At 51.2% G+C, this 27,926-nt stretch overlaps 1 protein-coding gene across 4 annotated transcripts; it reads right to left on the bottom strand.

The window, feature by feature from the left end:
- Window positions 1-315: 315 nt before the first annotated feature.
- LOC137305041 (hepatic and glial cell adhesion molecule-like) lies at window positions 316-27,474 on the bottom strand. Of its 4 annotated transcripts, none has more exons than XM_067973807.1 (6): window positions 27,389-27,467; window positions 26,748-27,087; window positions 24,207-24,539; window positions 19,236-19,496; window positions 18,223-18,327; window positions 316-1,024 (listed from the first exon to the last, which is right to left on the bottom strand). In XM_067973807.1, exons 3-6 carry the CDS (start codon window positions 24,532-24,534, stop codon window positions 936-938), a joined length of 783 nt encoding a protein of 260 aa, XP_067829908.1. In that variant the 5' UTR covers window positions 24,535-24,539; window positions 26,748-27,087; window positions 27,389-27,467; the 3' UTR covers window positions 316-935. The 4 variants fall into 4 exon arrangements, 3 of the variants coding, with proteins under 3 accessions (XP_067829908.1, XP_067829906.1, XP_067829907.1); XR_010958660.1 differs by lacking the exon at window positions 26,748-27,087 and adding an exon at window positions 10,755-11,480 and having other exon boundaries at window positions 941-1,024; window positions 27,389-27,474; XM_067973805.1 differs by lacking the exon at window positions 26,748-27,087 and having other exon boundaries at window positions 27,389-27,474.
- Window positions 27,475-27,926: the final 452 nt, after the last annotated feature.

Here is a 27,926-nt window from a genome sequence, read left to right as displayed (position 1 = left end):
CCCTCCACCCCCCCACCCCCCTGACAAATGAAACTTCTGCTAGCCTGCATAAAATATGTGAAACATTTCATTCTGAATATTTCCATAAAAGCTGTGATTCAATAATGGGGATTGTTTATTTGCATCTCGAGGACCATTTTACCAAACTGACTCATGCATCAGTTTTTGTAAACGAGCTGCCGCCAGTATTGATGCTATTTTCTTGAGGCAGGTTATGCAGATTGATTTGTAAAGAGACTGTTGGCTGGTCTGGGAGACAGGCGAGAACACCCATCTCTCATCAACCCAATGACCATTCATTCAGTCAAGGCAATTGCTGTTTTTTGCAGTTGGGTTTGCTGGGTGAAGCAGGTATAAACACAAATCACATGGAAGAAGGCTCCTGGGAGGTTCTCCTGTTACCTTATTGGGTATTTGGACCAGGCTTCGTCCCTGATTTTCTTCTGAATTAGCTCCTGAGTTGAGATGGGGAGATCAGCCAGGATCCCGGCTTCTGATCCTCTGCCCAGTGACCACCTGTTGGCAGGTTTCAGTTGGACGTTGGTTGAGGATGGGATTATCTGTCACGTGTCTTGCCCCGTCTTCAAATAGCAGGGCAGCGCTCTGCAGTACAGCTCAGAGTGCCAGCGTTCCCATTGGCCCCCTCAGGTGGGTGTAAATGACCCCACGGGTACTATTGGAAGAAGAGCAGCGGAGTTCTCCCCAGTGCTCTCGGTCAATATTTATCCCTCAACTAACATCACTAAAACAGATAATCTGCTCACTATCACATTACTCTTACTGTGCACAAATTACAGCAGTTACTTCACTTCAAAATTACTTCATTGGCTGTAAAGCGCTTTGGAACGTCCTGGGGTTGTAGAAGTCACTATATAAATGCAGGTTCCGTCCTTCCTTTCCCAGCTCACAAATATTGCCTTCAGATCTGGCTCCATTTAATGATTAACAGGAGAGGTGCAAAAAGATGGGACCCAGATTGCAGACACTCTCCACCATTCGATGATGGGTTGTGTTGGAACAGACTCTGAAATGTCAGATCATTTGCAGTTAGTTTTACAAGAGACTTATCTGTGATGCTGTGTCGCGGTCACTACTCCCGGGGGGCGCTCCGGCCGCGGTCACTACTCCCGGGGGGCGCTCCGGCCGCGGTCACTACTCCCGGGGGCGCTCCGGCCGCGGTCACTACTCCCGGGGGGCGCTCCGGCCGCGGTCACTACTCCCGGGGGGCGCTCCGGCCGCGGTCACTACTCCCGGGGGGCGCTCCGGCCGCGGTCACTACTCCCGGGGGGCGCTCCGGCCGCGGTCACTACTCCCGGGGGGCGCTCCGGCTGCGGTCACTACTCCCGGGGTCGCTCCGGCCGCGGTCACTACCCCCGGGAGGCGCTCCGGCCGCGGTCACTACTACCGGGGGGCGCTCCGGCCGCGGTCACTACCCCCGGGAGGCGCTCCGGCCGCGGTCACTACCCCCGGGGGGCGCTCCGGCCGCGGTCACTACTCCCGGGGGGGGCGCTCCGGCCGCGGTCACTACTCCCGGGGGGCGCTCCGGCCGCGGTCACTACTCCCGGGGGGCGCTCCGGCCGCGGTCACTACTCCCGGGGGGCGCTCCGGCCGCGGTCACTACTCCCGGGGGGCGCTCCGGCCGCGGTCACTACTCCCGGGGGGCGCTCCGGCCGCGGTCACTACTCCCGGGGGCGCTCCGGCCGCGGTCACTACTCCCGGGGGGCGCTCCGGCCGCGGTCACTACTCCCGGGGGCGCTCCGGCCGCGGTCACTACTCACGGGGGGCGCTCCGGCCGCGGTCACTACTACCGGGGGCGCCCCGGCCGCGGTCACTACTACCGGGGGCGCCCCGGCCGCGGTCACTACTACCGGGGGCGCCCCGGCCGCGGTCACTACTACCGGGGGCGCCCCGGCCGCGGTCACTACTCCCGGGGGGCGCTCCGGCCGCGGTCACTACTCCCGGGGGGCGCTCCGGCCGCGGTCACTACTACCGGGGGGCGCTCCGGCCGCGGTCACTACTACCGGGGGGCGCTCCGGCCGCGGTCACTACTACCGGGGGGCGCTCCGGCCGCGGTCACTACTCCCGGGGGGCGCTCCGGCCGCGGTCACTACTCCCGGGGGGCGCCCCGGCCGCGGTCACTACTCCCGGGGGGCGCCCCGGCCGCGGTCACTACTCTCGGGGGGCGCTCCGGCCGCGGTCACTACCCCCGGGGGGGGCGCTCCGGCCGCGGTCACTACTACCGTGGGGCGCTCCGGCCGTGGTCACTACTCCCGGGGGCGCTCCGGCCGCGGTCACTACTCACGGGGGGCGCTCCGGCCGCGGTCACTACTCACGGGGGGCGCTCCGGCCGCGGTCACTACTACCGGGGGCGCTCCGGCCGCGGTCACTACTACCGGGGGCGCCCCGGCCGCGGTCACTACTACCGGGGGCGCCCCGGCCGCGGTCACTACTACCGGGGGCGCCCCGGCCGCGGTCACTACTACCGGGGGCGCCCCGGCCGCGGTCACTACTACCGGGAACGCTCCGGCCGCGGTCACTACTCCCGGGGGGCGCTCCGGCCGCGGTCACTACTACCGGGGGGCGCTCCGGCCGCGGTCACTACTCCCGGGGGGCGCTCCGGCCGCGGTCACTACTCCCGGGGGGCGCTCCGGCCGCGGTCACTACTCCCGGGGGGCGCTCCGGCCGCGGTCACTACTCCCGGGGGGCGCCCGGCCGCGGTCACTACTCCCGGGGGGCGCTCCGGCCGCGGTCACTACTCCCGGGGGGCGCTCCGGCCGCGGTCACTACTCCCGGGGGCGCTCCGGCCGCGGTCACTACTACCGGGGGGCGCTCCGGCCGCGGTCACTACTCCCGGGGGGGCGCTCCGGCCGCGGTCACTACTCCCGGGGGCGCTCCGGCCGCGGTCACTACTCCCGGGGGGCGCTCCGGCCGCGGTCACTACTCCCGGGGGGCGCTCCGGCCGCGGTCACTACTACCGGGGGGCGCTCCGGCCGCGGTCACTACTCCCGGGGGCGCTCCGGCCGCGGCCACTACTCCCGGGGGCGCTCCGGCCGCGGCCACTACTCCCGGGGGCGCTCCGGCCGCGGTCACTACTCACGGGGGGCGCTCCGGCCGCGGTCACTACTACCGGGGGCGCCCCGGCCGCGGTCACTACTACCGGGGGCGCCCCGGCCGCGGTCACTACTACCGGGGGCGCCCCGGCCGCGGTCACTACTACCGGGGGCGCCCCGGCCGCGGTCACTACTACCGGGGGCGCCCCGGCCGCGGTCACTACTACCGGGGGCGCCCCGGCCGCGGTCACTACTACCGGGGGCGCCCCGGCCGCGGTCACTACTCCCGGGGGGCGCTCCGGCCGCGGTCACTACTCCCGGGGGGGCGCTCCGGCCGCGGTCACTACTCCCGGGGGGCGCTCCGGCCGCGGTCACTACTCCCGGGGGCGCTCCGGCCGCGGTCACTACTCCCGGGGGCGCTCCGGCCGCGGTCACTACTACCGGGGGGCGCTCCGGCCGCGGTCACTACTCCCGGGGGGGCGCTCCGGCCGCGGTCACTACTCCCGGGGGGCGCTCCGGCCGCGGTCACTACTCCCGGGGGCGCTCCGGCCGCGGTCACTACTCCCGGGGGGCGCTCCGGCCGCGGTCACTACTCCCGGGGGGCGCTCCGGCCGCGGTCACTACTCCCGGGGGGCGCTCCGGCCGCGGTCACTACTCCCGGGGGGCGCTCCGGCCGCGGTCACTACTCCCGGGGGGCGCTCCGGCCGCGGTCACTACTCCCGGGGGGCGCTCCGGCCGCGGTCACTACTCCCGGGGGGCGCTCCGGCCGCGGTCACTACTCCCGGGGGGCGCTCCGGCCGCGGTCACTACTCCCGGGGGGCGCTCCGGCCGCGGTCACTACTACCGGGGGGCGCTCCGGCCGCGGTCACTACTACCGGGGGGCGCTCCGGCCGCGGTCACTACTCCCGGGGGACGCTCCGGCCGCGGTCACTACTACCGGGGGGCGCTCCGGCCGCGGTCACTACTACCGGGGGGCGCTCCGGCCGCGGTCACTACTCCCGGGGGCGCCCCGGCCGCGGTCACTACTACCGGGGGACGTTCCGGCCGCGGTCACTACTACCGGGGGACGCTCCGGCCGCGGTCACTACTACCGGGGGGCGCTCCGGCCGCGGTCACTACTCCCGGGGGGCGCTCCGGCCGCGGTCACTACTCCCGGGGGACGCTCCGGCCGCGGTCACTACTACTCTCCTTCCTTCCATCTGATCACCTAACAAAGCAGTTTACAGTCAGGTAAAGAAGTGTCAGCTAAATAATGTTCCTTTTTCAAAAGGACTAAGCCCCCTACGCCCCCCCCAGTAATTTACATATTTGATGTGCAATGACAGCTGGGAGTGCGGTTTTTATAATGTTATTTTAAAAATATTTCATAATGGCCGGGTTGTAATGGTGTTAATAAACTGCCTGTGTGACTGTAGTGAATTGTAGTGATATTCCCCCCATCACTAACCCCGTGGTCTCCACTCACCACCCTGCTCTCAGTCTGCAGCTCTGCTGATGGTTTTCTAATTGGCTACAAGGAGGTATCTGAAGGAATGTTTGCTGCTCTCTCACCCCCCCCCCCCCCCCCCCCCCCAATTCCCGAGAGTGAGTCTGGCCTCAGAACTCACTCACTCAGGCCTGTTTACAGGGTCCAGTCCAGATGGGGCAGCTTTGCTCAGGGACCCACTGCTGTTTTTTGATGTTCCATGTGTTCATCTTTTAAAAATTTTATTTGTCTCTGTTTCCCCTTTTTTCTCTCTCTCACTGTTTCCCTTTCTCTTGCTCTCTGTTTCTTTCTGACTGTCTCTTTCTGTATCTCTCTTTTTATCTAACTCTCTTTCTGTATACGACTTTTTCTATCTGACTTTATCTGACTTTCCCTCTCTCTGACACTCTCAATTTGACTGTTTCTCTCACTCTATCGGACTCTCACTCTCCCAATCTGACTGTTTGTCTCTGTTTGCCTCTCTCTGTGACACTGTTTCCCTCTCTCACTCTCTATCTCTCACTCTCTCTCTGACACTCACTCTCTCTCTGACACTCACTCTCTCTCTGACACTCACTCTCTCTCTGACACTCTCTCTCTGACACTCACTCTCTCTCTGACACTCACTCTCTCTCTGACACTCTCTCTCTCTCTGACACTCTCTCTCTCTCTGACACTCTCTCTCTCTCTGACACTCGCTCTCTCTCTGACACTCGCTCTCTCTCTGACACTCGCTCTCTCTCTGACACTCGCTCTCTCTCTGACACTCGCTCTCTCTCTGACACTCGCTCTCTCTCTGACACTCGCTCTCTCTCTGACACTCGCTCTCTCTCTGACACTCGCTCTCTCTCTGACACTCGCTCTCTCTCTGACACTCGCTCTCTCTCTGACACTCGCTCTCTCTCTGACACTCGCTCTCTCTCTGACACTCGCTCTCTCTCTGACACTCGCTCTCTCTCTGACACTCGCTCTCTCTCTGACACTCGCTCTCTCTCTGACACTCGCTCTTCTCTCTCTGACACTCGCTCTCTCTCTGACACTCGCTCTCTCTCTGACACTCGCTCTCTCTCTGACACTCGCTCTCTCTCTGACACTCGCTCTCTCTCTCTGACACTCGCTCTCTCTCTGACACTCGCTCTCTCTCTGACACTCGCTCTCTCTCTGACACTCGCTCGCTCTCTGACACTCGCTCTCTCTCTGACACTCGCTCTCTCTCTGACACTCACTCTCTCTCTGACACTCACTCTCTCTCTGACACTCACTCTCTCTCTGACACTCTCTCTCTCTCTCTCTGACACTCGCTCTCTCTCTCTGACACTCTCTCTCTCTCTGACACTCGCTCTCTCTCTGACACTCGCTCTCTCTCTGACACTCGCTCTCTCTCTGACACTCGCTCTCTCTCTGACACTCGCTCTCTCTCTGACACTCACTCTCTCTCTGACACTCTCTCTCTCTCTCTCTGACACTCTCTCTCTCTCTCTGACACTCTCTCTCTCTCTGACACTCGCTCTCTCTCTGACACTCGCTCTCTCTCTGACACTCACTCTCTCTCTGACACTCTCTCTCTCTCTGACACTCTCTCTCTCTCTGACACTCGCTCTCTCTCTGACACTCGCTCTCTGACACTCGCTCTCTCTCTGACACTCGCTCTCTCTCTGACACTCGCTCTCTCTCTGACACTCTCTCTCTCTCTCTCTGACACTCTCTCTCTCTGACACTCTCTCTCTCTCTGACACTCGCTCTCTCTCTGACACTCGCTCTCTCTCTGACACTCGCTCTCTCTCTCTGACACTCGCTCTCTCTCTCTGACACTCGCTCTCTCTCTGACACTCGCTCTCTCTCTGACGCTCGCTCTCTGACACTCGCTCTCGCTCTCTGACACTCGCTCTCTCTCTGACACTCGCTCTCTCTCTGACACTCTTCTCTCTCTCTCTCTGACACTCTCTCTCTCTCTCTGACACTCTCTCTCTCTGACACTCTCTCTCTCTCTCTGACACTCTCTCTCTCTCTCTGACACTCACTCTCTCTCTGACACTCACTCTCTCTCTCTCTCTGACTCTCGCGCTCTCTCTCTCTCTCTCGCTCTCTCTCTCTGACACTCGCTCTCTCTCTCTCTCTCTCTCTCTCTGACACTCGCTCTCTCTCTCTCTCTCTCTCTCTCTCTCTCGCTCTCTCGCTCTCTCTCTCTCGCTCTCTCGCTCTCTCTCTCTCTGACTCTCTACACTAGGAGTATCTGCTCCCCTTCACACTCCATTCTTGCTTCTGCCTCCTATCCCCGTCCCAACTTGCTCTTTTCTTGGACTAATGAACTGCTGTGTAAACTATGGGCAGAATGGGATGGGGATGGGAGGGTCAGTTTGGAGCTCTTCCCTGCTTGGGATATCTTTAAAATGTATTCTTTTAATGAGCTGGTTTTTAAATGGGAATAGGATGTGTTTAGTTTTTTAAGAAGTATACAATATTCCGATGTTGGTTTGGAGTGAATGGGGGGGGGGGCGGGGATACAGAACCTGTGGGGAGCGGCCGGAACCGATGGGGCCAGCCTGCCCAGGTACGACAGAAAGGTGTGTTACTGGAGTGAAAGGTTAGACTCGGAGCCAGTCAGATGGACAACATACAAGTGTTATCTCACCTCGGGAAAACAACTGTCTGGCTCATCACACTGAGCGGGCGTGGGGCGAGTGCCGCTGTGAAACCTGTCACCCAGGCCCTCCCAGTCTGCTGCTCAGAGGATGCTGTGTTAAAGAGTTTGAGGGATGGGGGGGGTCTGAAGATGGGGAAACCCTTAAAAAAAAAAACAGGGATTAAGCGTTTACCTCAAGTGTGCTTGTATACCTTAAGTTTTTTTTTAATTCCAAAGTTAATTTTCTATTGATGTCTTATGAAGAATTTAATTGTTGGTTTAGTGTCATATTAAAAGGTACTTTTTGAACAAGCAGAAGTGTCTTAATCCTTTGGAAACAATGTAAAATTTATTCTTCGAACCTAATGGCCTCGTGGTTCCCCCTTGTCCTGAGCACCAGAAAGGACCAGTTTCACTGCCTGGGTATCTGTGCTTGAGCACAGTCAATTCATTAGCTTCTGAGGCCAGGGATGGGCCAGCATTCCTCCTGATTATTGTCCATTCACCCTCGCGAGTGAGTGTCACAGGCCCAGCTCCCCACCCCATGGAGGTTGGTCATGGCGGGGGTGAAGGTTAGAGCAGCAGAACATCGCATCCCTCCAACTCCAGATAATAAAATAAACCTCAACCGAATCTCATCACTTGGACCGCTTTAACTCAGAGTCAAATACTGGACGGACGCGGACCAGATGCTCAAAGTGCTGACCACACGTGGTGAGTTCTGTACTTAGTCCTGTTATCCTGGTCTTGGAGCTGGAGGTGGGCTGGGTCAGACTTGTACTCTTGCATGTACTGTGATTGCTTTCCAGACTTGTTTGGATATTTTACACTGAAGATCTTTTGGTTCTGTGCTCGAACAACTGAGAGCTTCAGTTTGGAGGGTTGGATTTTAGCAAAAGACAATCCGTTCAGGGGAAATGTGAAATTTTGCCTGTTGTTCACAGGTGCCTGAAATGCCGGTGGGTCCGCGTTTTGTGGGGTGCCGGTGGGTCCGCGTTTTGTGGGGTGCCGGTGGGTCCGCGTTTTGTGGGGTGCCGGTGGGTCCGCGTTTTGTGGGGTGCCGGTGGGTCCGCGTTTTGTGGGGTGCCGGTGGGTCCGCGTTTTGTGGGGTGCCGGTGGGTCCGCGTTTTGTGGGGTGCCGGTGGGTCCGCGTTTTGTGGGGTGCCGGTGGGTCCGCGTTTTGTGGGGTGCCGGTGGGTCCGCGTTTTGTGGGGTGCCGGTGGGTCCGCGTTTTGTGGGGTGCCGGTGGGTCCGCGTTTTGTGGGGTGCCGGTGGGTCCGCGTTTTGTGGGGTGCCGGTGGGTCCGCGTTTTGTGGGGTGCCGGTGGGTCCGCGTTTTGTGGGGTGCCGGTGGGTCCGCGTTTTGTGGGGTGCCGGTGGGTCCGCGTTTTGTGGGGTGCCGGTGGGTCCGCGTTTTGTGGGGTGCCGGTGGGTCCGCGTTTTGTGGGCTGCCGGTGGGTCCGCGTTTTGTGGGCTGCCGGTGGGTCCGCGTTTTGTGGGCTGCCGGTGGGTCCGCGTTTTGTGGGGTGCCGGTGGGTCCGCGTTTTGTGGGGTGCCGGGAGTGTTCACTCCTCCAATAATTATGAATATTTAAGTTAAATCAGCACCACCTGATTCATTTAAAGCTTTTCACACTGCTAGATTTTAATGAAAAAACTTGGTGAAAAATAAATGAGTGGATTTGTATTCACTGAACCAACAAATCCCCCTATCTCATTCTCACTCTCTCTCCCCCTCTCATTCTCACTCTCTCTCCCCCTCTCTCATTCTCACTCTCTCTCCCCCTCTCTCATTCTCACTCTCTCTCCCCCTCTCTCATTCTCACTCTCTCTCCCCCTCTCTCATTCTCACTCTCTCTCCCCCTCTCTCATTCTCACTCTCTCTCCCCCTCTCTCATTCTCACTCTCTCTCCCCCTCTCTCATTCTCACTCTCTCTCCCCCTCTCTCATTCTCACTCTCTCTCCCCCTCTCTCACTCTCACTCTCTCTCCCCCTCTCTCACTCTCACTCTCCCCCTCTCTCATTCTCTCTCTCCCCCTCTCTCATTCTCACTCTCTCTCCCCCTCTCTCACTCTCACTCTCTCTCCCCCTCTCTCATTCTCACTCTCTCTCCCCCTCTCTCACTCTCACTCTCCCCCTCTCTCATTCTCACTCTCTCTCTCCCCCTCTCTCATTCTCACTCTCCCCCTCTCTCATTCTCACTCTCTCTCCCCCTCTCTCACTCTCACTCTCCCCCTCTCTCATTCTCACTCTCTCTCCCCCTCTCTCACTCTCACTCTCTCTCCCCCTCTCTCATTCTCACTCTCTCTCCCCCTCTCTCATTCTCACTCTCTCTCCCCCTCTCTCACTCTCACTCTCTCTCCCCCTCTCTCATTCTCACTCTCTCTCCCCCTCTCTCATTCTCACTCTCTCTCTCCCCCTCTCTCATTCTCACTCTCCCTCCCCCTCTCTCATTCTCACTCTCTCTCCCCCTCTCTCATTCTCACTCTCTCTCCCCCTCTCTCACTCTCACTCTCTCTCCCCCTCTCTCATTCTCACTCTCTCTCCCCCTCTCTCACTCTCACTCTCCCCCTCTCTCATTCTCACTCTCACTCTCCCCCTCTCTCATTCTCACTCTCTCTCCCCCTCTCTCATTCTCACTCTCTCTCCCCCTCTCTCATTCTCACACTCTCTCCCCCTCTCTCATTCTCACTCTCTCTCCCCCTCTCTCATTCTCACTCTCTCTCCCCCTCTCTCATTCTCACTCTCTCTCCCCCTCTCTCATTCTCTCTCTCTCTCCCCCTCTCTCATTCTCACTCTCTCTCCCCCTCTCTCATTCTCACTCTCTCTCCCCCTCTCTCATTCTCACTCTCTCTCCCCCTCTCTCACTCTCACTCTCTCTCTCCCCCTCTCTCACTCTCACTCTCTCTCTCCCCCTCTCTCACTCTCACTCTCTCTCCCCCTCTCTCACTCTCACTCTCTCTCCCCCTCTCTCACTCTCACTCTCTCTCCCCCTCTCTCACTCTCACTCTCTCTCCCCCTCTCTCACTCTCACTCTCTCTCCCCCTCTCTCACTCTCACTCTCTCTCCCCCTCTCTCATTCTCACTCTCTCTCCCCCTCTCTCATTCTCTCCCTCGCTCTCCCCCCTCTCTTCTCTCATCCTCTCTCACCTGCTCTCTCTCACCTGCTCTCTCTCACCCTCTCTCACCCTCTCTCACCTGCTCTCCCTCGCTCGCTCTCCCCCTCCCTCGCTCGCTCTCCCCCCTCCCTCGCTCGCTCTCCCCCCTCCCTCGCTCGCTCTCCCCCTCCCTCGCTCGCTCTCCCCCTCCCCCGCTCGCGCTCCCCCGCTCGCACTCCCCCTCCCCCATTCGGGGGAGGAGCCGGGCGGGGCACTGCTGACATAGGAAGCAACCCGTTCAATCGTGCTCTCAAATTCCTACCCTCCAATAATGGGAATGGACAGAACTGGGATTAAAACCTCCTGCACTGCTTTATAGTCATGTCATCTGGTATAGGTATGGTAGTTAGTGGTTATGGTACTGGACTGGTAATGTAGAGAGCATTAGTTAGTGGTTATGGTAATGCACTGGGAATGTAGGGAGCATTAGTTAGTGGTTATTGTACTAGTGGTAATGTACCGGCTGTGTATTGAAGTGACCCCTCGTTTTGTGGGTGTAATGGGATCCTGTTCATTTTCCTGAAGAGGTGGTGTTACACTGAGCAGTGTTAGAGTGAAGGACAGAGCAGCTGGTTCGATAGGCCTGTGACACACATCCCAATCAGGACAACCTTTAAGCCACACATTTGTTCTCTGTGGAGCAGAGAGGATTAAGGGGAGACCTGATCGAGGTGTTCAAACTCAGGAGGGGTTTCTGATGGAACAAATAGGGAGAAACTGTTTCCTCAACGAGAGGTCACAGATTTAAAATAATTGGCAAAAGAACTAGAGGGGAAATGAGGAGAGATTCTTTCACACAGAGGGTTGTTAAGATCTGGAACACACTCCCTGAAAGGATGGTGGGAGCTGATTTCATAGGAACTTTCAAAAGGCAATTGGATACGTATTTGAAGAGGGCTCATTTTCAGGATTTTGGGTGTGGCACTAATTGGACAGCTCTTTCAAAGAGCTGGCACAGGCACGATGGGCCGAATGGCCTCCACCTGTGCTGTAAGATTCTATGATTTAAAATAAACACTCCTTCAGAACTGAACTTTGACCTGCCAATCCTCATTGAAGATTGGCGTCATTTAAAAAAAAAAGAAAGTATGATTGACAGGACATTTATGGGATATTTTAAGTTCGATTCACACGGAGGATGTGCAGAGGTATCTCGGTCCACAACTTCGAATCTTCTCTTTAGCTTCTGCATCAAACGAAAAGAAGAAAATAGCACAGTAACATCCAATCAGAATCCGAACAAGTCTCTTACTCTCTGTGGTGATGCTCAGAGAAACAGAAAATACCATTGTCCAGATTATAACAATTTGAGAAATTTCTCACCAAAAGGATATTGAGGTAAGTGTAGAAAATACTGGTCGATGTCCCACGTCTGCGCAGACGGAGCGTGGGGTTAGAGGAGCTGGGAGAGACGGATATTTTAGACTACAGGTTCACAGGACTGAAAGGGCAGCACCTCAGGTTGATAAGGCTGTAAAAGAAGTTAATCAAATTCTAGGTTTCATCTCGAGGTAATGGTGAGCCGATACAAACCGAAAGCAAGAACTCGGTTGGAGTTACTGTGTGCGGTATTGGGCTCCACTCCATAGGAAGAGCACAGGGGCTTCAGAGAGGGCACAGTGCAGATTCACCGGGAAGCTGCCTGGCTTGAGGAAATACAAATATGAAGAAAGACTTGAGAAATTTGTTCTTTTTTTGTTGGAACAACACAGATTATGGGCCAATATAACAGAAGTGTTTAAAATGATAAAACGATGGGACAGGGGAGTGAGAATCAGACTGATTCCAGTAGTTGAAGGGTCAAGAACGAGAGCCACAGACACCAGATTTAAAGCAGAGGGCAGGAGAATCTGCTCCACGGAGAGTTGTGAAACTGGAATTCACTTCCTTGTTCAATGGTTGAGGCAGAAACTATGTTAAATTGAGATTACAGGTCCTCACTGTGGATAGTAAACGGTCAGTCCCCGGAGTATGAATATTACAGGTCCTCACTGTGGATAGTAAACGGTCAGTCCCTGCGGTATGTGAATATTACAGGTCCTCACCATGGATAGTAAACGGTCAGTCCCTGCGGTATGTGAATATTACAGGTCCTCACTGGATAGTAAACGGTCAGTCCCTGCGGTATGTGAATATTACAGGTCCTCACTGTGGATAGTAAACGGTCAGTCCCCGGAGTATGTGAATATTACAGGTCCTCACTGTGGATAGTAAACGGTCAGTCCCCGGAGTATGTGAATATTACAGGTCCTCACTGTGGATAGTAAACGGTCAGTCCCCGGAGTATGTGAATATTACAGGTCCTCACTGTGGATAGTAAACGGTTAGTCCCCGGAGTATGTGAATATTACAGGTCCTCACTGTGGATAGTAAACGGTCAGTCCCCGGAGTATGTGAATATTACAGGTCCTCACCGTGGATAGTAAACGGTCAGTCCCCGGGGTGTGTGAATATTACAGGTGCTCACTGTGGATAGTAAACGGTCAGTCCCTGCGGTATGTGAATATTACAGGTCCTCACTGTGGACAGTAAATGGTCGGTCCCTGGAGTATGTGAATATTACAGGTCCTCACTGTGGATAGTAAACGGTCAGTCCCTGGAGTATGTGAATATTACAGGTCCTCACTGTGGATAGTAAACGGTCAGTCCCCAGAGTATGTGAATATTACAGGTCCTCACTGTGGATAGTAAACGGTCAGTCCCCGGGGTGTGTGAATATTACAGGTCCTCACTGTGGATAGTAAACGGTCAGTCCCCGGAGTATGTGAATATTACAGGTCCTCACTGTGGATAGCAAACGGTCAGTCCCCGGGGTGTGTGAATATTACAGGTCCTCACTGTGGATAGTAAACGGTCAGTCCCCGGAGTATGTGAATATTACAGGTCCTCACTGTGGATAGTAAACGGTCAGTCCCTGCGGTATGTGAATATTACAGGTCCTCACTGTGGATAGTAAACGGTCAGTCCGCGGAGTATGTGAATATTACAGGTCCTCACTGTGGACAGTAAATGGTCGGTCCCTGGAGTATGTGAATATTACAGGTCCTCACTGTGGATAGTAAACGGTCAGTCCCTGCGGTATGTGAATATTACAGGTCCTCACTGTGGATAGTAAACGGTCAGTCCCTGGAGTATGTGAATATTACAGGTCCTCACTGTGGATAGTAAACGGTCAGTCCCCGGGGTGTGTGAATATTACAGGTCCTCACTGTGGATAGTAAACGGTCAGTCCCCGGAGTATGTGAATATTACAGGTCCTCACTGTGGATAGTAAACGGTCAGTCCTTGCGGTATGTGAATATTACAGGTCCTCACTGTGGATAGTAAACGGTCAGTCCCCGGAGTATGTGAATATTACAGGTCCTCACTGTGGATAGTAAACGGTCAGTCCCCGGGGTGTGTGAATATTACAGGTCCTCACTGTGGATAGTAAACGGTCAGTCCCCGGAGTATGTGAATATTACAGGTCCTCACTGTGGATAGTAAACGGTCAGTCCTTGCGGTATGTGAATATTACAGGTCCTCACTGTGGATAGTAAACGGTCAGTCCCCGGAGTATGTGAATATTACAGGTCCTCACTGTGGATAGTAAACGGTCAGTCCCCGGGGTGTGTGAATATTACAGGTCCTCACTGTGGATAGTAAACGGTCAGTCCCTGCGGTATGTGAATATTACAGGTCCTCACTGTGGACAGCAAATGGTCAGTCCCTGGAGTATGTGAATATTACAGGTCCTCACTGTGGATAGTAAACGGTCAGTCCCTGCGGTATGTGAATATTACAGGTCCTCACTGTGGATAGTAAACGGTCAGTCCCCAGAGTATGTGAATATTACAGGTATTCACTGTGGATAGTAAACGGTCAGTCCCCAGAGAATGTGAATATTACAGGTCCTCACTGTGGATAGTAAACGGTCAGTCCCCGGAGTATGTGAATATTACAGGTCCTCACTGTGGATAGGAAACGGTCAGTCCCTGCGGTATGTGAATATTACAGGTCCTCACTGTGGATAGTAAACGGTCAGTCCCTGCGGTATGTGAATATTACAGGTCCTCACCGTGGATAGTAAACGGTCAGTCCCTGGAGTATGTGAATATTACAGGTCCTCACTGTGGATAGTAAACGGTCAGTCCCCGGAGTATGTGAATATTACAGGTCCTCACTGTGGATAGTAAACGGTCAGTCCCCGGGGTGTGTGAATATTACAGGTCCTCACTGTGGATAGTAAACGGTCAGTCCCTGCGGTATGTGAATATTACAGGTCCTCACTGTGGATAGTAAACGGTCAGTCCCCGGAGTATGTGAATATTACAGGTCCTCACTGTGGATAGTAAACGGTCAGTCCCCGGGGTGTGTGAATATTACAGGTCCTCACTGTGGATAGTAAACGGTCAGTCCCTGCGGTATGTGAATATTACAGGTCCTCACTGTGGATAGTAAACGGTCAGTCCCTGGAGTATGTGAATATTACAGGTCCTCACTGTGGATAGTAAACGGTCAGTCCCTGGAGTATGTGAATATTACAGGTCCTCACTGTGGATAGTAAACGGTCAGTCCCCGGAGTATGTGAATATTACAGGTCCTCACTGTGGATAGTAAACGGTCAGTCCCCGGGGTGTGTGAATATTACAGGTCCTCACTGTGGATAGTAAACGGTCAGTCCCTGCGGTATGTGAATATTACAGGTCCTCACTGTGGATAGTAAACGGTCAGTCCCCGGAGTATGTGAATATTACAGGTCCTCACTGTGGATAGTAAACGGTCAGTCCCCGGGGTGTGTGAATATCACAGGTCCTCACTGTGGATAGTAAACGGTCAGTCCCTGCGGTATGTGAATATTACAGGTCCTCACTGTGGATAGTAAACGGTCAGTCCCTGGAGTATGTGAATATTACAGGTCCTCACTGTGGATAGTAAACGGTCAGTCCCCGGAGTATGTGAATATTACAGGTCCTCACTGTGGATAGTAAACGGTCAGTCCCTGCGGTATGTGAATATTACAGGTCCTCACTGTGGATAGTAAACGGTCAGTCCCTGGAGTATGTGAATATTACAGGTCCTCACTGTGGATAGTAAACGGTCAGTCCCCGGGGTGTGTGAATATTACAGGTCCTCACTGTGGATAGTAAAAGGTCAGTCCCTGCGGTATGTGAATATTACAGGTCCTCACTGTGGATAGTAAACGGTCAGTCCCTGCGGTATGTGAATATTACAGGTCCTCACCGTGGATAGTAAACGGTCAGTCCCTGGAGTATGTGAATATTACAGGTCCTCACTGTGGATAGTAAACGGTCAGTCCCCGGGCTGTGTGAATATTACAGGTCCTCACTGTGGATAGTAAACGGTCAGTCCCTGGAGTATGTGAATATTACAGGTCCTCACTGTGGACAGTAAACGGTCAGTCCCTGCGGTATGTGAATATTACAGGTCCTCACTGTGGACAGTAAACGGTCAGTCCCCAGAGTATGTGAATATTACAGGTATTCACTGTGGATAGTAAACGGTCAGTCCCCAGAGTATGTGAATATTACAGGTATTCACTGTGGATAGTAAACGGTCAGTCCCCAGAGTATGTGAATATTACAGGTCCTCACTGTGGATAGTAAACGGTCAGTCCCCGGAGTATGTGAATATTACAGGTCCTCACTGTGGATAGTAAACGGTCAGTCCCTGCGGTATGTGAATATTACAGGTCCTCACTGTGGATTGTAAACGGTCAGTCCCTGCGGTATGTGAATATTACAGGTCCTCACCGTGGATAGTAAACGGTCAGTCCCTGGAGTATGTGAATATTACAGGTCCTCACTGTGGATAGTAAACGGTCAGTCCCCGGAGTATGTGAATATTACAGGTCCTCACCGTGGATAGTAAACGGTCAGTCGCTGGAGTATGTGAATATTACAGGTCCTCACTGTGGATAGTAAACGGTCAGTCCCTGGAGTATGTGAATATTACAGGTCCTCACTGTGGATAGTAAACGGTCAGTCCCTGGAGTATGTGAATATTACAGGTCCTCACTGTGGATAGTAAACGGTCAGTCCCCGGAGTATGTGAATATTACAGGTCCTCAATGTGGATAGTAAACGGTCAGTCCCCGGAGTATGTGAATATTACAGGTCCTCACTGTGGATAGTAAACGGTCAGTCCCTGCGGTATGTGAATATTACAGGTCCTCACTGTGGATAGTAAACGGTCAGTCCCCAGAGTATGTGAATATTACAGGTCCTCACTGTGGATAGTAAACGGTCAGTCCCTGCGGTATGTGAATATTACAGGTCCTCACTGTGGATAGTAAACGGTCAGTCCCTGGAGTATGTGAATATTACAGGTCCTCACTGTGGATAGTAAACGGTCAGTCCCTGGAGTATGTGAATTTTACAGGTCCTCACTGTGGATAGTAAACGGTCAGTCCCCGGAGTATGTGAATATTACAGGTCCTCACTGTGGATAGTAAACGGTCAGTCCCCGGGGTGTGTGAATATTACAGGTCCTCACTGTGGATAGTAAACGGTCAGTCCCCGGAGTATGTGAATATTACAGGTCCTCACTGTGGATAGTAAACGGTCAGTCCCTGTGGTATGTGAATATTACAGGTCCTCACTGTGGATAGTAAACGGTCAGTCCCTGGAGTATGTGAATATTACAGGTCCTCACTGTGGATAGTAAACGGTCAGTCCCCGGAGATTGTGACTATTACAGGTCCTCACTGTGGATAGTAAACGGTCAGTCCCCGGAGTATGTGAATATTACAGGTCCTCACTGTGGATAGTAAACGGTCAGTCCCCGGAGTATGTGAATATTACAGGTCCTCACTGTGGATAGTAAACGGTCAGTCCCCGGAGTATGTGAATATTACAGGTCCTCACTGTGGATAGTAAACGGTCAGTCCCCGGAGTATGTGAATATTACAGGTCCTCACTGTGGATAGTAAACGGTCAGTCCCCGGGGTGTGTGAATATTACAGGTCCTCACTGTGGATAGTAAACGGTCAGTCCCCGGAGTATGTGAATATTACAGGTCCTCACTGTGGATAGTAAACGGTCAGTCCTTGCGGTATGTGAATATTACAGGTCCTCACTGTGGATAGTAAACGGTCAGTCCCCGGAGTATGTGAATATTACAGGTCCTCACTGTGGATAGTAAACGGTCAGTCCCTGGAGTATGTGAATATTACAGGTCCTCACTGTGGATAGTAAATGGTCAGTCCCTGGAGTATGTGAATATTACAGGTCCTCACTGTGGATAGTAAATGGTCAGTCCCCGGAGTATGTGAATATTACAGGTCCTCACTGTGGATAGTAAACGGTCAGTCCCCGGGGTGTGTGAATATTACAGGTCCTCACTGTGGATAGTAAACGGTCAGTCCCCGGAGTGTGTGAATATTACAGGTCCTCACTGTGGATAGTAAACGGTCAGTCCCTGGAGTATGTGAATATTACAGGTCCTCACTGTGGATAGTAAACGGTCAGTCCCTGGAGTATGTGAATATTGCAGGTCCTCACCGTGGATAGTAAACGGTCAGTCCCCGGGGTGTGTGAATATTACAGGTCCTCACTGTGGATAGTAAACGGTCAGTCCCCGGAGTATGTGAATATTACAGGTCCTCACTGTGGATAGTAAACGGTCAGTCCCTGGAGTATGTGAATATTACAGGTCCTCACTGTGGATAGTAAACGGTCAGTCCCCGGGGTGTGTGAATATTACAGGTCCTCACTGTGGATAGTAAACGGTCAGTCCCCGGAGTATGTGAATATTACAGGTCCTCACTGTGGATAGTAAACGGTCAGTCCCCGGGGTGTGTGAATATTACAGGTACTCACTGCGCCAGTAGTACACGGTCAGTCCCAAGGGTATGTGAATATTACAGGTCCTCACTGTGGATAGTAAACGGTCAGTCCCTGCCGTATGTGAATATTACAGGTACTCACTGCGCCAGTAGTACACGGTCAGTCCCCAGGGTATGACGATCAATGGAATCAGCACTATGGTCACGATGACTCCACCAGCCCTCCCAGTCTGAAAGTTGCATCGATCTGAGTGAGGAAGGAATGAGACGGTGGTTTCAATCCCTTGAGAAAACAATCAAACACGTGATCTTTTCATTCAGCCCCTTGCTGTCTGTGGGAGCTACTGTGCACAAATTCTGTGCTTCCTTCATGTACAATGCCTCAATTTTTGTTTTCAAATCCTTCTATGGCCTCACCCACTCCCTATCTCTGTAAACTCCTCCAGCCCTACAACCCTCCGAGATCTCTGCGCTCCTCCAATTCTGGCCTCTTGCGCATCCCCCGATTTTAATCGCTCTGCCATTGGCGGCCGTGCCTTCAGCTGCCTGGGCCCCAAACTCTGGAATTCCCTCCCTAAACCTCTTTGCCTCTCCACCTCTCTCTCCTCCTTAAAACCACCCCTTTGACCAAGCTTTTGATCACCTGTCCTAATATCTCTCTCTTTGGCTCAGTGTCAATTGTTTTTGTCTGATCGACACTCCTATGGAGCGCCCTGGGACGTTTTCCTATGTTAAAGGGGTTTTATAAATGTTCTTGTTGGATGGGACATTTGAGTACTCACTCCTCTATTTCACCCTTGAACTTAGAGACATTTGGCAATCTGTTGGGAGTTTGGGCTGCAATCTATGAGGACAGCAGAAAGGAGGAGAGCCTCATCTTTCCTTCATAATACTCTCTTATGTTGATAGAATTGGTCTTTATTTCCATATCTGATAGAACACTGAGTGGGACCTGGGCACAATGCCGAAGTAAAAACATTCTTCCAGGTCCTTTGTCAACCATTCCCAACCTTTTCCCAAATCTTCCCAACTCTTTCTCAACAAATTCCAACCTCTTCCCCTTCTCAGCCTCTTCCCTACCTTTTTCAACCATTCCCAATCTTTCCCGACTCTTTCTCAACCTTTCCCAATCTTTCTCAACCATCGCCAACTCACCGTCAATGACCAGTTTGAACGGTGTCTCCTTCTGACTGACGGGGTTTTGTACAGAGCAGGTGTAGGTTGCACTGTCAGCCCCAGTCGCCCTGTCTATAACCAGACTGGTGTTGTCGGTGGAGAGCCAGAGATCTTTAGGGACACTGCCCCCATCCCTGGCCCATGTGAAGCTCACCAGCTTCCCACAGGCAAAACACTGGAGCTTGATCGTCGACTGAGCACAGCTGGAGTTGGTCATCACTCGGGGCTGGGACACCACATCTGGAGTGAAGAGAAGAATCAGAGGTTTATTTACATCAAGTTATATTGAATCCACAGCACAGAAACAGGCCATTCGGCCCAACTGGTCGATGTCAGTGTTTATGCTCCACACGAGTCTCCTCCCACCCCTCTTCATCTCACCCTATCAGCCTATCCATCTATTCCTTTCTCCCTCATGTGTTTATTGAGCTCTCCCTTAAATCTATCCATACCATTCGCCTCAATCATTCCTTGTGGGAGTGACTTCCACATTCTCACCACTCTCTGGCTAAAGGAGTTTCTCCTGAATTCCCTATTGGATTTATTAGTGACTATCTTATATTTATGGCCTCTAGTTTTGGTCTCCCCACAAGTGGAAACAACTTCTCTATACTTATCCTATCACAGAGGTACTAGAGAATGTGAGACAGGAAGGCCTTTTAAGAACATAAGAAATAGGAGCAGGAGTAGGCCAATCGGCCCCTCGAGCCTGCTCCGCCATTCAATAAGATCATGGCTGATCTGATCCTAACCTCAAATCTAAATTCATGTCCAATTTCCTGCCCGCTCCCCGTAACCCCTAATTCCCTTTACTTCTCGGAAACTGTCTATTTCTGTTTTAAATTTATTTAATGATGTAGCTTCCACAGCTTCCTGGGGCAGCAAATTCCACAGACCTACTACCCTCTGAGTGAAGAAGTTTCTCCTCATCTCAGTTTTGAAAGAGCAGCCCCTTATTCTAAGATTATGCCCCCTAGTTCTAGTTTCACCCATCCTTGGGAACATCCTTACTGCATCCACCCGATCAAGCCCCTTCACAATCTTATATGTTTCAATAAGATCGCCTCTCATTCTTCTGAACTCCAATGAGTAGAGTCCCAATCTACTCAACCTCTCCTCATATGTCCACCCCCTCATCCCCGGGATTAACCGAGTGAACCTTCTTTGTACTGCCTCGAGAGCAAGTATGTCTTTTCTTAAGTATGGACACCAAAACTGTATGCAGTATTCCAGGTGCAGTCTCACCAATACCTTATATAACTGCAGCAATACCTCCCTGTTTTTATATTCTATCCCCCGAGCAATAAAAGCCAACATTCCGTTGGCCTTCTTGATCACCTGCTGCACCTGCAGACTAACTTTTTGATTTTCTTGCACTAGGACCCCCAGATCCCTTTGTACTGCAGTACTTTCCAGTTTCTCGCCATTAAGATAATAACTTGCTCTCCAATTTTTCCTGCCAAAGTGCATAACCTCACATTTTCCAATATTGTATTGCATCTGCCAAATCTCCGCCCACTCACCCAGCCTGTCTATATCCCCTTGTAGGTTTTTTATGTCCTCCTCACTCTCTACTTTCCCTCCCATCTTTGTATCATCTGCAAACTTTGATATGTTACACTCGGTCCCCTCCTCCAAATCGTTAACATAGATTGTAAAGAGTTGGGGACCCAGCACCGACCCCTGCGGAACACCACTGGCCACTGGTTGCCAGTCCGAGAATGTACCATTTATCCCAACTCTCTGCTTCCTGTTAGATAACCAATCATCCACCCATGCCAGAATATGACCCCCAATCCAGTGATTCTTTATCTTGAGCAATAATCTTTTATGTGGCACCTTGTCGAATGTCTTCTGGAAGTCCAAATACACTACGTCCACTGGTTCCCCTTTATCCAGCCTGTACGTTATGTCCTCAAAGAACTCAAGCAAATTTGTCAGACATGACTTCCCCTTTGTAAAGCCATGCTGACTTTGTCCTATTAAATTATGTTTATCCAAATGTTCCGCTACTGTCTCCTTAATAATAGACTCCAAAATTTTACCCACCACAGATGTTAGGCTAACTGGTCTATAATTTCCAGCCTTCTGCCTACTACCCTTTTTAAATAAGGGTGTTACATTAGCAGTTTTCCAATCTGCCGGGACCTTTGCCGAGTGCAGAGAATTTTGGAAAATTATTACCAAAGCATCCACAATCCCGACTGCCACTTCCCTCAAGACCCTAGGATGTAAGCCATCAGGTCCAGGGGATTTATCTGCCTTGAGTCCCATTAATTTACTGAGTACCAATTCCTTAGTGATTTTAATCGTATTGAGCTCCTCCCCCCCTCCACCCTCCCCTAGAGCCCCCTGTTTGTCCAGTGTTGGGATATTCTTAGTGTCCTCTACCGTAAAGACTGAAACAAAATATTTGTTCAGCATTTTTGCCATCTCCATGTTTCCCACCATTAATTTCCCGGTCTCATCCTCTAAAGGACCTACGTTTGCCTTAGCCACCCTTTTTCTTTTTATATAACTGTAGAAACTCTTGCTATCTGTTTTTATATTTTTTGCTAATTTATTTTCATCATCTATCTTCCCTTTCTTAATCAATCCTTTCGTTACTTTTTGCTGTCTTTTGAAGACTTCCCAATCTTCTATCCTCCCACTAAGTTTGGCTACCTTATATGTCCTTGTTTTTAGTCGGATAATATCCTTAATTTCTTTACTTAGCCACGGATGGCTGTCATTTCTTTTACACCCTTTTTTCCTCAGTGGAATATATTTTTTTTGAAAGTTGTAAAATAACTCCTTGAATGAACACCACTGCTCATATACCGTCTTACCCTTTAATCTATTTTCCCAGTCCACTTTAATCAATTCCGCTCTCATACCATCATAGTCTCCTTTATTCAAGCTCAGTACGCTTGTTTGAGAACCAACCTTCTCACCCTCTAATTGGATATGGAATGTAACCATGTTATGGTCACTCATTCCAAGGGGATCCTTAACTAGGACATTATTAATTAATCCTGGCTCATTACACAGGACCAGGTCCAAGGTTGCTTGCCCCCTTGTAGGATCAGTTACATACTGCTCAAGAAATCCATCCCTAATACACTCAATAAACTCTTCCTCAAGGCTGCCCTGCCCAATTTGATTTGTCCAGTTAATATGATAGTTAAAATCCCCCACAATTATAGCTGTTCCCTTATTACATGCCCCGACTATTTCCTGATTAATACTTCTTCCAGCAGTGTTGCAACTATTAGGAGGCCTATATACTACGCCCACGAGTGTTTTTTGCCCCTTAATATTCCTTATCTCTACCCAAACTGTTTCATTATCCTGATCCTTTGTCCCAATATCTTTTCTCTGTATTACAGTGATTCCTTCCTTTATTAACATAGCCACCCCACCTCCCCTTCCTTCCTGCCTGTCCTTCCTGATTGTTAAATACCCTGGCATATTTAATTCCCAGTCGTTGTCACCCTGCAGCCATGTTTCTGTAATGGCCACAAGATCATACCCATACGTCGTTATTTGTGCCGTTAACTCGTCCATTTTGTTACGAATGCTACGTGCATTCAGATAAACAACTTTCAAATATGTTTTGTGACACTTAGTTCCTGCTTTTTCCTTTTTTAACACTTTACCTTTTACTCCATACCTTCAGCCCCTTCCTGATACGCTTTCCTCTGTCTCCCTGCTCAGGTTCCCAACCCCCTGCCACAGCTTTGATGCTGGGTTAATCGCCTTACGCCTTCTAGTTTTCATTTCATCTGTCGTGCCTAAAGTACACTTTCTTTCTGCTGCTCTATGCTTTTCCCTTTCACTTGTTCTTGAACAACTGTTTGTACTATTTGTATTGTAGATTTCCCCTGGGTCTTCCCCTCTCTTGCTGCTCTCAACTTTATTCCCTTCTGACTCCCCGCTCAGGTTCCCATCCCCCTGCCACTCTAGTTTAAACCTTCCCCAACAGCACTAGCAAACATCCCCGCGAGGACATTTGTCCCGGTCCTGCTCGGGTGTAACCCGTCACGCTTGTACAGGTCCCACCTTCCCCAGAACCGGTCCCAATGTCCCAGGAATCTAAATCCCTCCCTCCTACACCATCCCTGCAGCCACGCATTCATCCTGTCTATTCTCCTGTTCCTATACTCACTAGCACGTGGCACCGGTAGTAATCCTGAGATCACTACCTTTGAAGTCCTGCTTTTTAATTTATCTCCTAACTCCTTAAATTCACCTTGCAGGACCTCATCCCTTTTTTAAACCTATGTTGTTGGTACCAATATGGACCACGACTACTGGCTGTTCACCCTCCCCCTCCAGAATGTCCTGCAGCCGCTCCGTGACATCCTTGACCCTAGCACCAGGGAGGCAACATACCATCCTGGAGTCACGTTTGCGGCCGCAGAAACGCCTGTCTGTTCCCCTTACAATGGAATCCCCTATCACTATAGCCCTGCCACTCTTCTTCCTCCCCTCCTGTGCAGCAGAGCCACCCGTGGTGCCCCGAACCTGGCTCTTGCTGCTTTCCCCTGATAAGCCATCTCCCCCAACAGTATCGAAAGCAGAATATCTGTTTGAGAGGGAGATGGCCCCAGGGGACTCCTGCTCTACCTGCCAAGTCCTTTTACTCTGCCTGGCGGTCACCCATTTCCTTTCTGCCTGTGTAATCTTTACCTGCGGTGTGACCACCTCACTGAACGTGCTATCCACGATAATCTCAGCATCACGGATGCTCCACAGTGAATCCACCCGCAGCTCCAGCTCCGAAAGACGGTTAGCCAGTAGCTGCAGCTGGACACACTTCCTGCACACATGCTCGCCAAGCTCATCCCTCCACAGACCATATATTACATGCCCAACCCAACCCCCAACCACATCCCAAACTTCAAGAAAATGTACATTATTTGAAGAGATCAAGGAACATTTCAAGTGTCCAGACAATAACCATCTTACCAATTAGCACCAACAGCACGCTGTCTGCATTGGACTCATCCAAGTCAACAATCATCTTATAAATGCCCTGGTCTGCCCAGGTCAGGTTCTGGAGCAGGAACGAGGCGTTGGACGGGTAGAAATGAATGCGGTCCCTGTACAAATTGAAAGTGTCAGTGCGATGGAGGATGAAGAAGTAATCTACAACCGACCGATCTGGCTGGTTCTCCAGGAAATGCTTCCACTCGATCACAGTGGGCATATCCAGCCTCTCTCCCTCCAGTCCTGGCATCAGCACTACACCTCCGGGACTACCGTACACAACTTTCGGTCTATTCCTTCCCATCATCAGACCTGGAATAAACAGCACCACACCAATAGTCACAGTCATAGTCTGATACTCAATATAATAGTCAAATACTATAGCAGTAATAATAGAAGTAAAGTAAGTCATAGTAAAATATTAGGAATAAAAGTATCTGAATAATAAGTTGTGATAGTATTAATAGTAAGTCAATAAACTAGTAATAGTGTAAAGAAAGACTTGCATTTATATAAAGCCTTTCACGATGTCCCAAAGTGCTTTACAGCCAATTAAGTCATTTTGAAATGTACTCATTGTTGTGATGTAGTAGCCAATTTGTGCACAGCAAGATCCCACAAACAGCAATGTGGTAATGACCAGGTCATCTTTTTAGTGATGTTGGCTGAGAGATAAATATTGGCCCAGGACACCGGAGAGAACTCCCCTGCTCTTCAAAATAGTGCAGCGGGACCTTTTACACACGAGGGTAGATGCTCCTTCAGTACTGGCACTGAGAGGGTCAGCCTGAATTTTGTGCTCAAGTCTCGAGTGGGGTTTGAACCCACGACTTTCCGACTCAGAGGCGAGAGTGCTGCCCCCTGAGTCACGTGAAAGGTGCTACAGAAACGCAAGTCCCCTCTTTACTTTCCTTTGATCCAATGGGTGGATGAACCAGCAACTGCGTTGCTGCATTCCTGAGCGTAATCACTTGATATTCATTCACTGCCTCTTCTTAACAGTGATGTGGAGATGCCGGTGATGGACTGGGGTTGACAATTGTAAACAATTTTACAACACCAAGTTATAGTCCAGCAATTTTATTTTAAATTCACAAGCTTTCGGAGGCTTCCCCCTTCGTCACATCGTTCACCTGAGGAAGGGGGAAGCCTCCGAAAGCTTGTGAATTTAAAATAAAATTGCTGGACTATAACTTGGTGTTGTAAAATTGTTTACAATCTTCTTAACAGCACAGAGCGTTCGCCCAGGAGGGACCCGACAGAGCCAGGAAGTTAAATGCTGCTGGTACTGTCAGTAATGGAGAAACTCTTTACTGCTCTGTATCCTGGAGAAACACCACAGTATCTCACACACACACAATTAACAAAAGAAAACTAAGTTCACAAACACAATATCAGCATTTTACACATCTCATCCCAACATTCCTTCACAGTGGAACAAACTAGCTCGATTTGATCATTAGACTAATTAATTCAATGAAAGAAATAAACCAATTGGACCGTTTAATCCAAGATACAATCTGATCGTTATGTAAATAAAACAAGTTTAGATTGGGTCATGGCAGAGAGAGAGAGAGAGATAAAGGAAAAGAGGGGGAGAGAGAGAAAGGCAGAGGGGGAGAGAGAGAGAGGAAAAGGGGGGGGGGAGAGAGAGAGAGGGAGAGAGAGAGAGAAAGGCAGAGGGGGAGAGAGAGAGAGAGAGAGAGAGAGATAAAGGAAAAGGGGGGGGGGAGAGAGAGAGAGAGAGAGAGGGGGAGAGAGAGAGAAAGGCAGAGGGGGAGAGAGAGAGAAAGGCGGAGAGGGAGAGAGAGAAAGGCGGAGAGAGAGAGAGGGAGAGGGAAAGGCGGAGAGAGAGAGAGAGAAAGGCGGAGAGAGAGAGAGAAAGGCGGGGAGAGAGAGAGAGAAAGGCGGAGAGAGAGAGAGAGAAAGGCGGAGAGAGAGAGAGAGAAAGGCAGAGGGGGAGAGAGAGGGAAAGGCGGAGATAGAGAGAGGGAGAGAGGCGGAGAGGGAGAGAGGGAGAGCCTCCACCAATCCTGTCTATCGCAGCATTTACTTTTCAAAGACAATTGGACATCAAGTTTTTGCAACATGGAAGCTAATCAGCTTTCCATTTAAACAAGCAGCTTCCATGGGGAAGGAACATTAATGGACATTGCAGTTTGAGTCTCCATTCACAGACATGTTGAGATAAAATGACTGACCTGAGAGGGATTGAAAGTGGGAAAACAAGAATAGGGCGGAGTTTATCTTTTTGGAAAAAATAAAACACAGCCCCAAAGCTTCATGGACCATTATGGTCACAGTGAAATATTTCCCCAAATTCAGGGCACTCTTTGTCAAAAGAGGAAGAATTTGGGGAAATATTATAAACACCAGCAGTATTCTGGAAAAGTGGCTCGTAGATCAGGCACGGAGAGGGGGAGACAGTTTGAGCAGTTCAAAGATATCACAGATGTTCCTGTTTTAAGTGGACATGTTTCAGACACTCTCTCCAGCCTCACTCATTCACACTGACAGTACCTTATCCCCATTCCCAGGGTCACAGCCAAGACCGTGTGTGAACCAGTGAGCTCAAAGCCAGATCCTACCATTCCATGAGGTTACCACGTAGCTCTCTGCCATCTTACCACAGGCCAAATCCCCATAGACAGGCCAATCACTGAAATTGTGGATCCGCTATCTTCCTATTGGCATTCCACTGTGGTGTTTAAATAATGTTATAATGAATAAAACCAGCAGTTGCCGTTCCATTTGATTCCCATTCCACAGTTTCTCTCAGTCCATCACTGTCTCAGATATCCTGACCTTGTTGGCTTCGCCTTCTGTCCTTGTGTTTTTTAAACTTAGAAAATGTCACGAGCTTAAAAACAAAATAACAGCGAGGGCTGTAAATCTGAATTAATAATAACCCGCCACAAGCAGCTTTTGCCTTTTCTGCTTCAGTCCTGTTACGTAGTTCCCACAGTCCTGGTTCCCGTTTGTTTGGAAGCTGCCAAGGCCCAGAGGTATGGAGTGACATGAGCAGACAGACAGTGAGACGCCATCAGCAGCACCGCACAAAATAACCATTTCAGGCAAAACAAGCTGCTTGTTCTGCTGAGTTTGCAGAAACCCTCCTCCCTCCATGCCACAAAAAAACAGAATGAAAAGCTTCCCGTTACCTCTCAGGAAGGTCACTTGGAGCACGATTGTGAATAGAAAGTGAGGACACGTCAGCATGGCCTGAAATCACAGAGTGAACTTTAGCTAAAAAACTGAATAATGTTACAGGTCACAGGTACCATGTGACTCTCTGCCATCTTACTATAGGGCAATGCTCCATAGACAGGCATCCATTGAAGGCACAGATCCTCCATCTTACTGTAGGGATATTTGGATGAGCTCAAGGTGGGAGATGGGAGGCCAGCCAGGAGAACATTGGAATAGTCGAGTCTGGAGGAAACGAAGACGTGGATGAGGGTTTCAGCAGCAGATAAGCTGCATTCAATCTCAGATTGTCACTCTTTCACTGTAACTTCAGTCAAATTGCAGTTGATTGGGACACATAGAAATTTCTTCAGGCTGATTGGATCATATTTATTGGCATTCATTGTTAAAATGAGGAAGGCTAGCCAAGTTAACCAATCAAATCACTCAAAAAATCCGTAATTGCTGCTAATTATAAATTGGATGTGTTTGGGTCAGGTGACTGGATGGAAT

Source organism: Heptranchias perlo, chromosome 39, assembly GCF_035084215.1.
Source record: "Heptranchias perlo isolate sHepPer1 chromosome 39, sHepPer1.hap1, whole genome shotgun sequence".
NCBI lineage: Eukaryota > Metazoa > Chordata > Chondrichthyes > Hexanchiformes > Hexanchidae > Heptranchias > Heptranchias perlo.
This window is presented reverse-complemented; position numbering and strand designations above follow the sequence as displayed.

Excerpts from the sequence above, each read along its gene's own strand:
- LOC137305041 (XM_067973805.1), bottom strand. The coding sequence starts at position 27,446 with ATGCTGACGTGTCCTCACTTTCTATTCACAATCGTGCTCCAAGTGACC. Across the intron at positions 18,328-19,235 it reads GTTCAAACTGGTCATTGACG|ATCGATGCAACTTTCAGACT; the intron begins GTGAGTTGGCGA and ends TTCCTCACTCAG. Across the intron at positions 1,025-18,222 it reads GACCGTGTACTACTGGCGCA|AGTCTGTTCCAACACAACCC; the intron begins GTGAGTACCTGT and ends CTGACATTTCAG.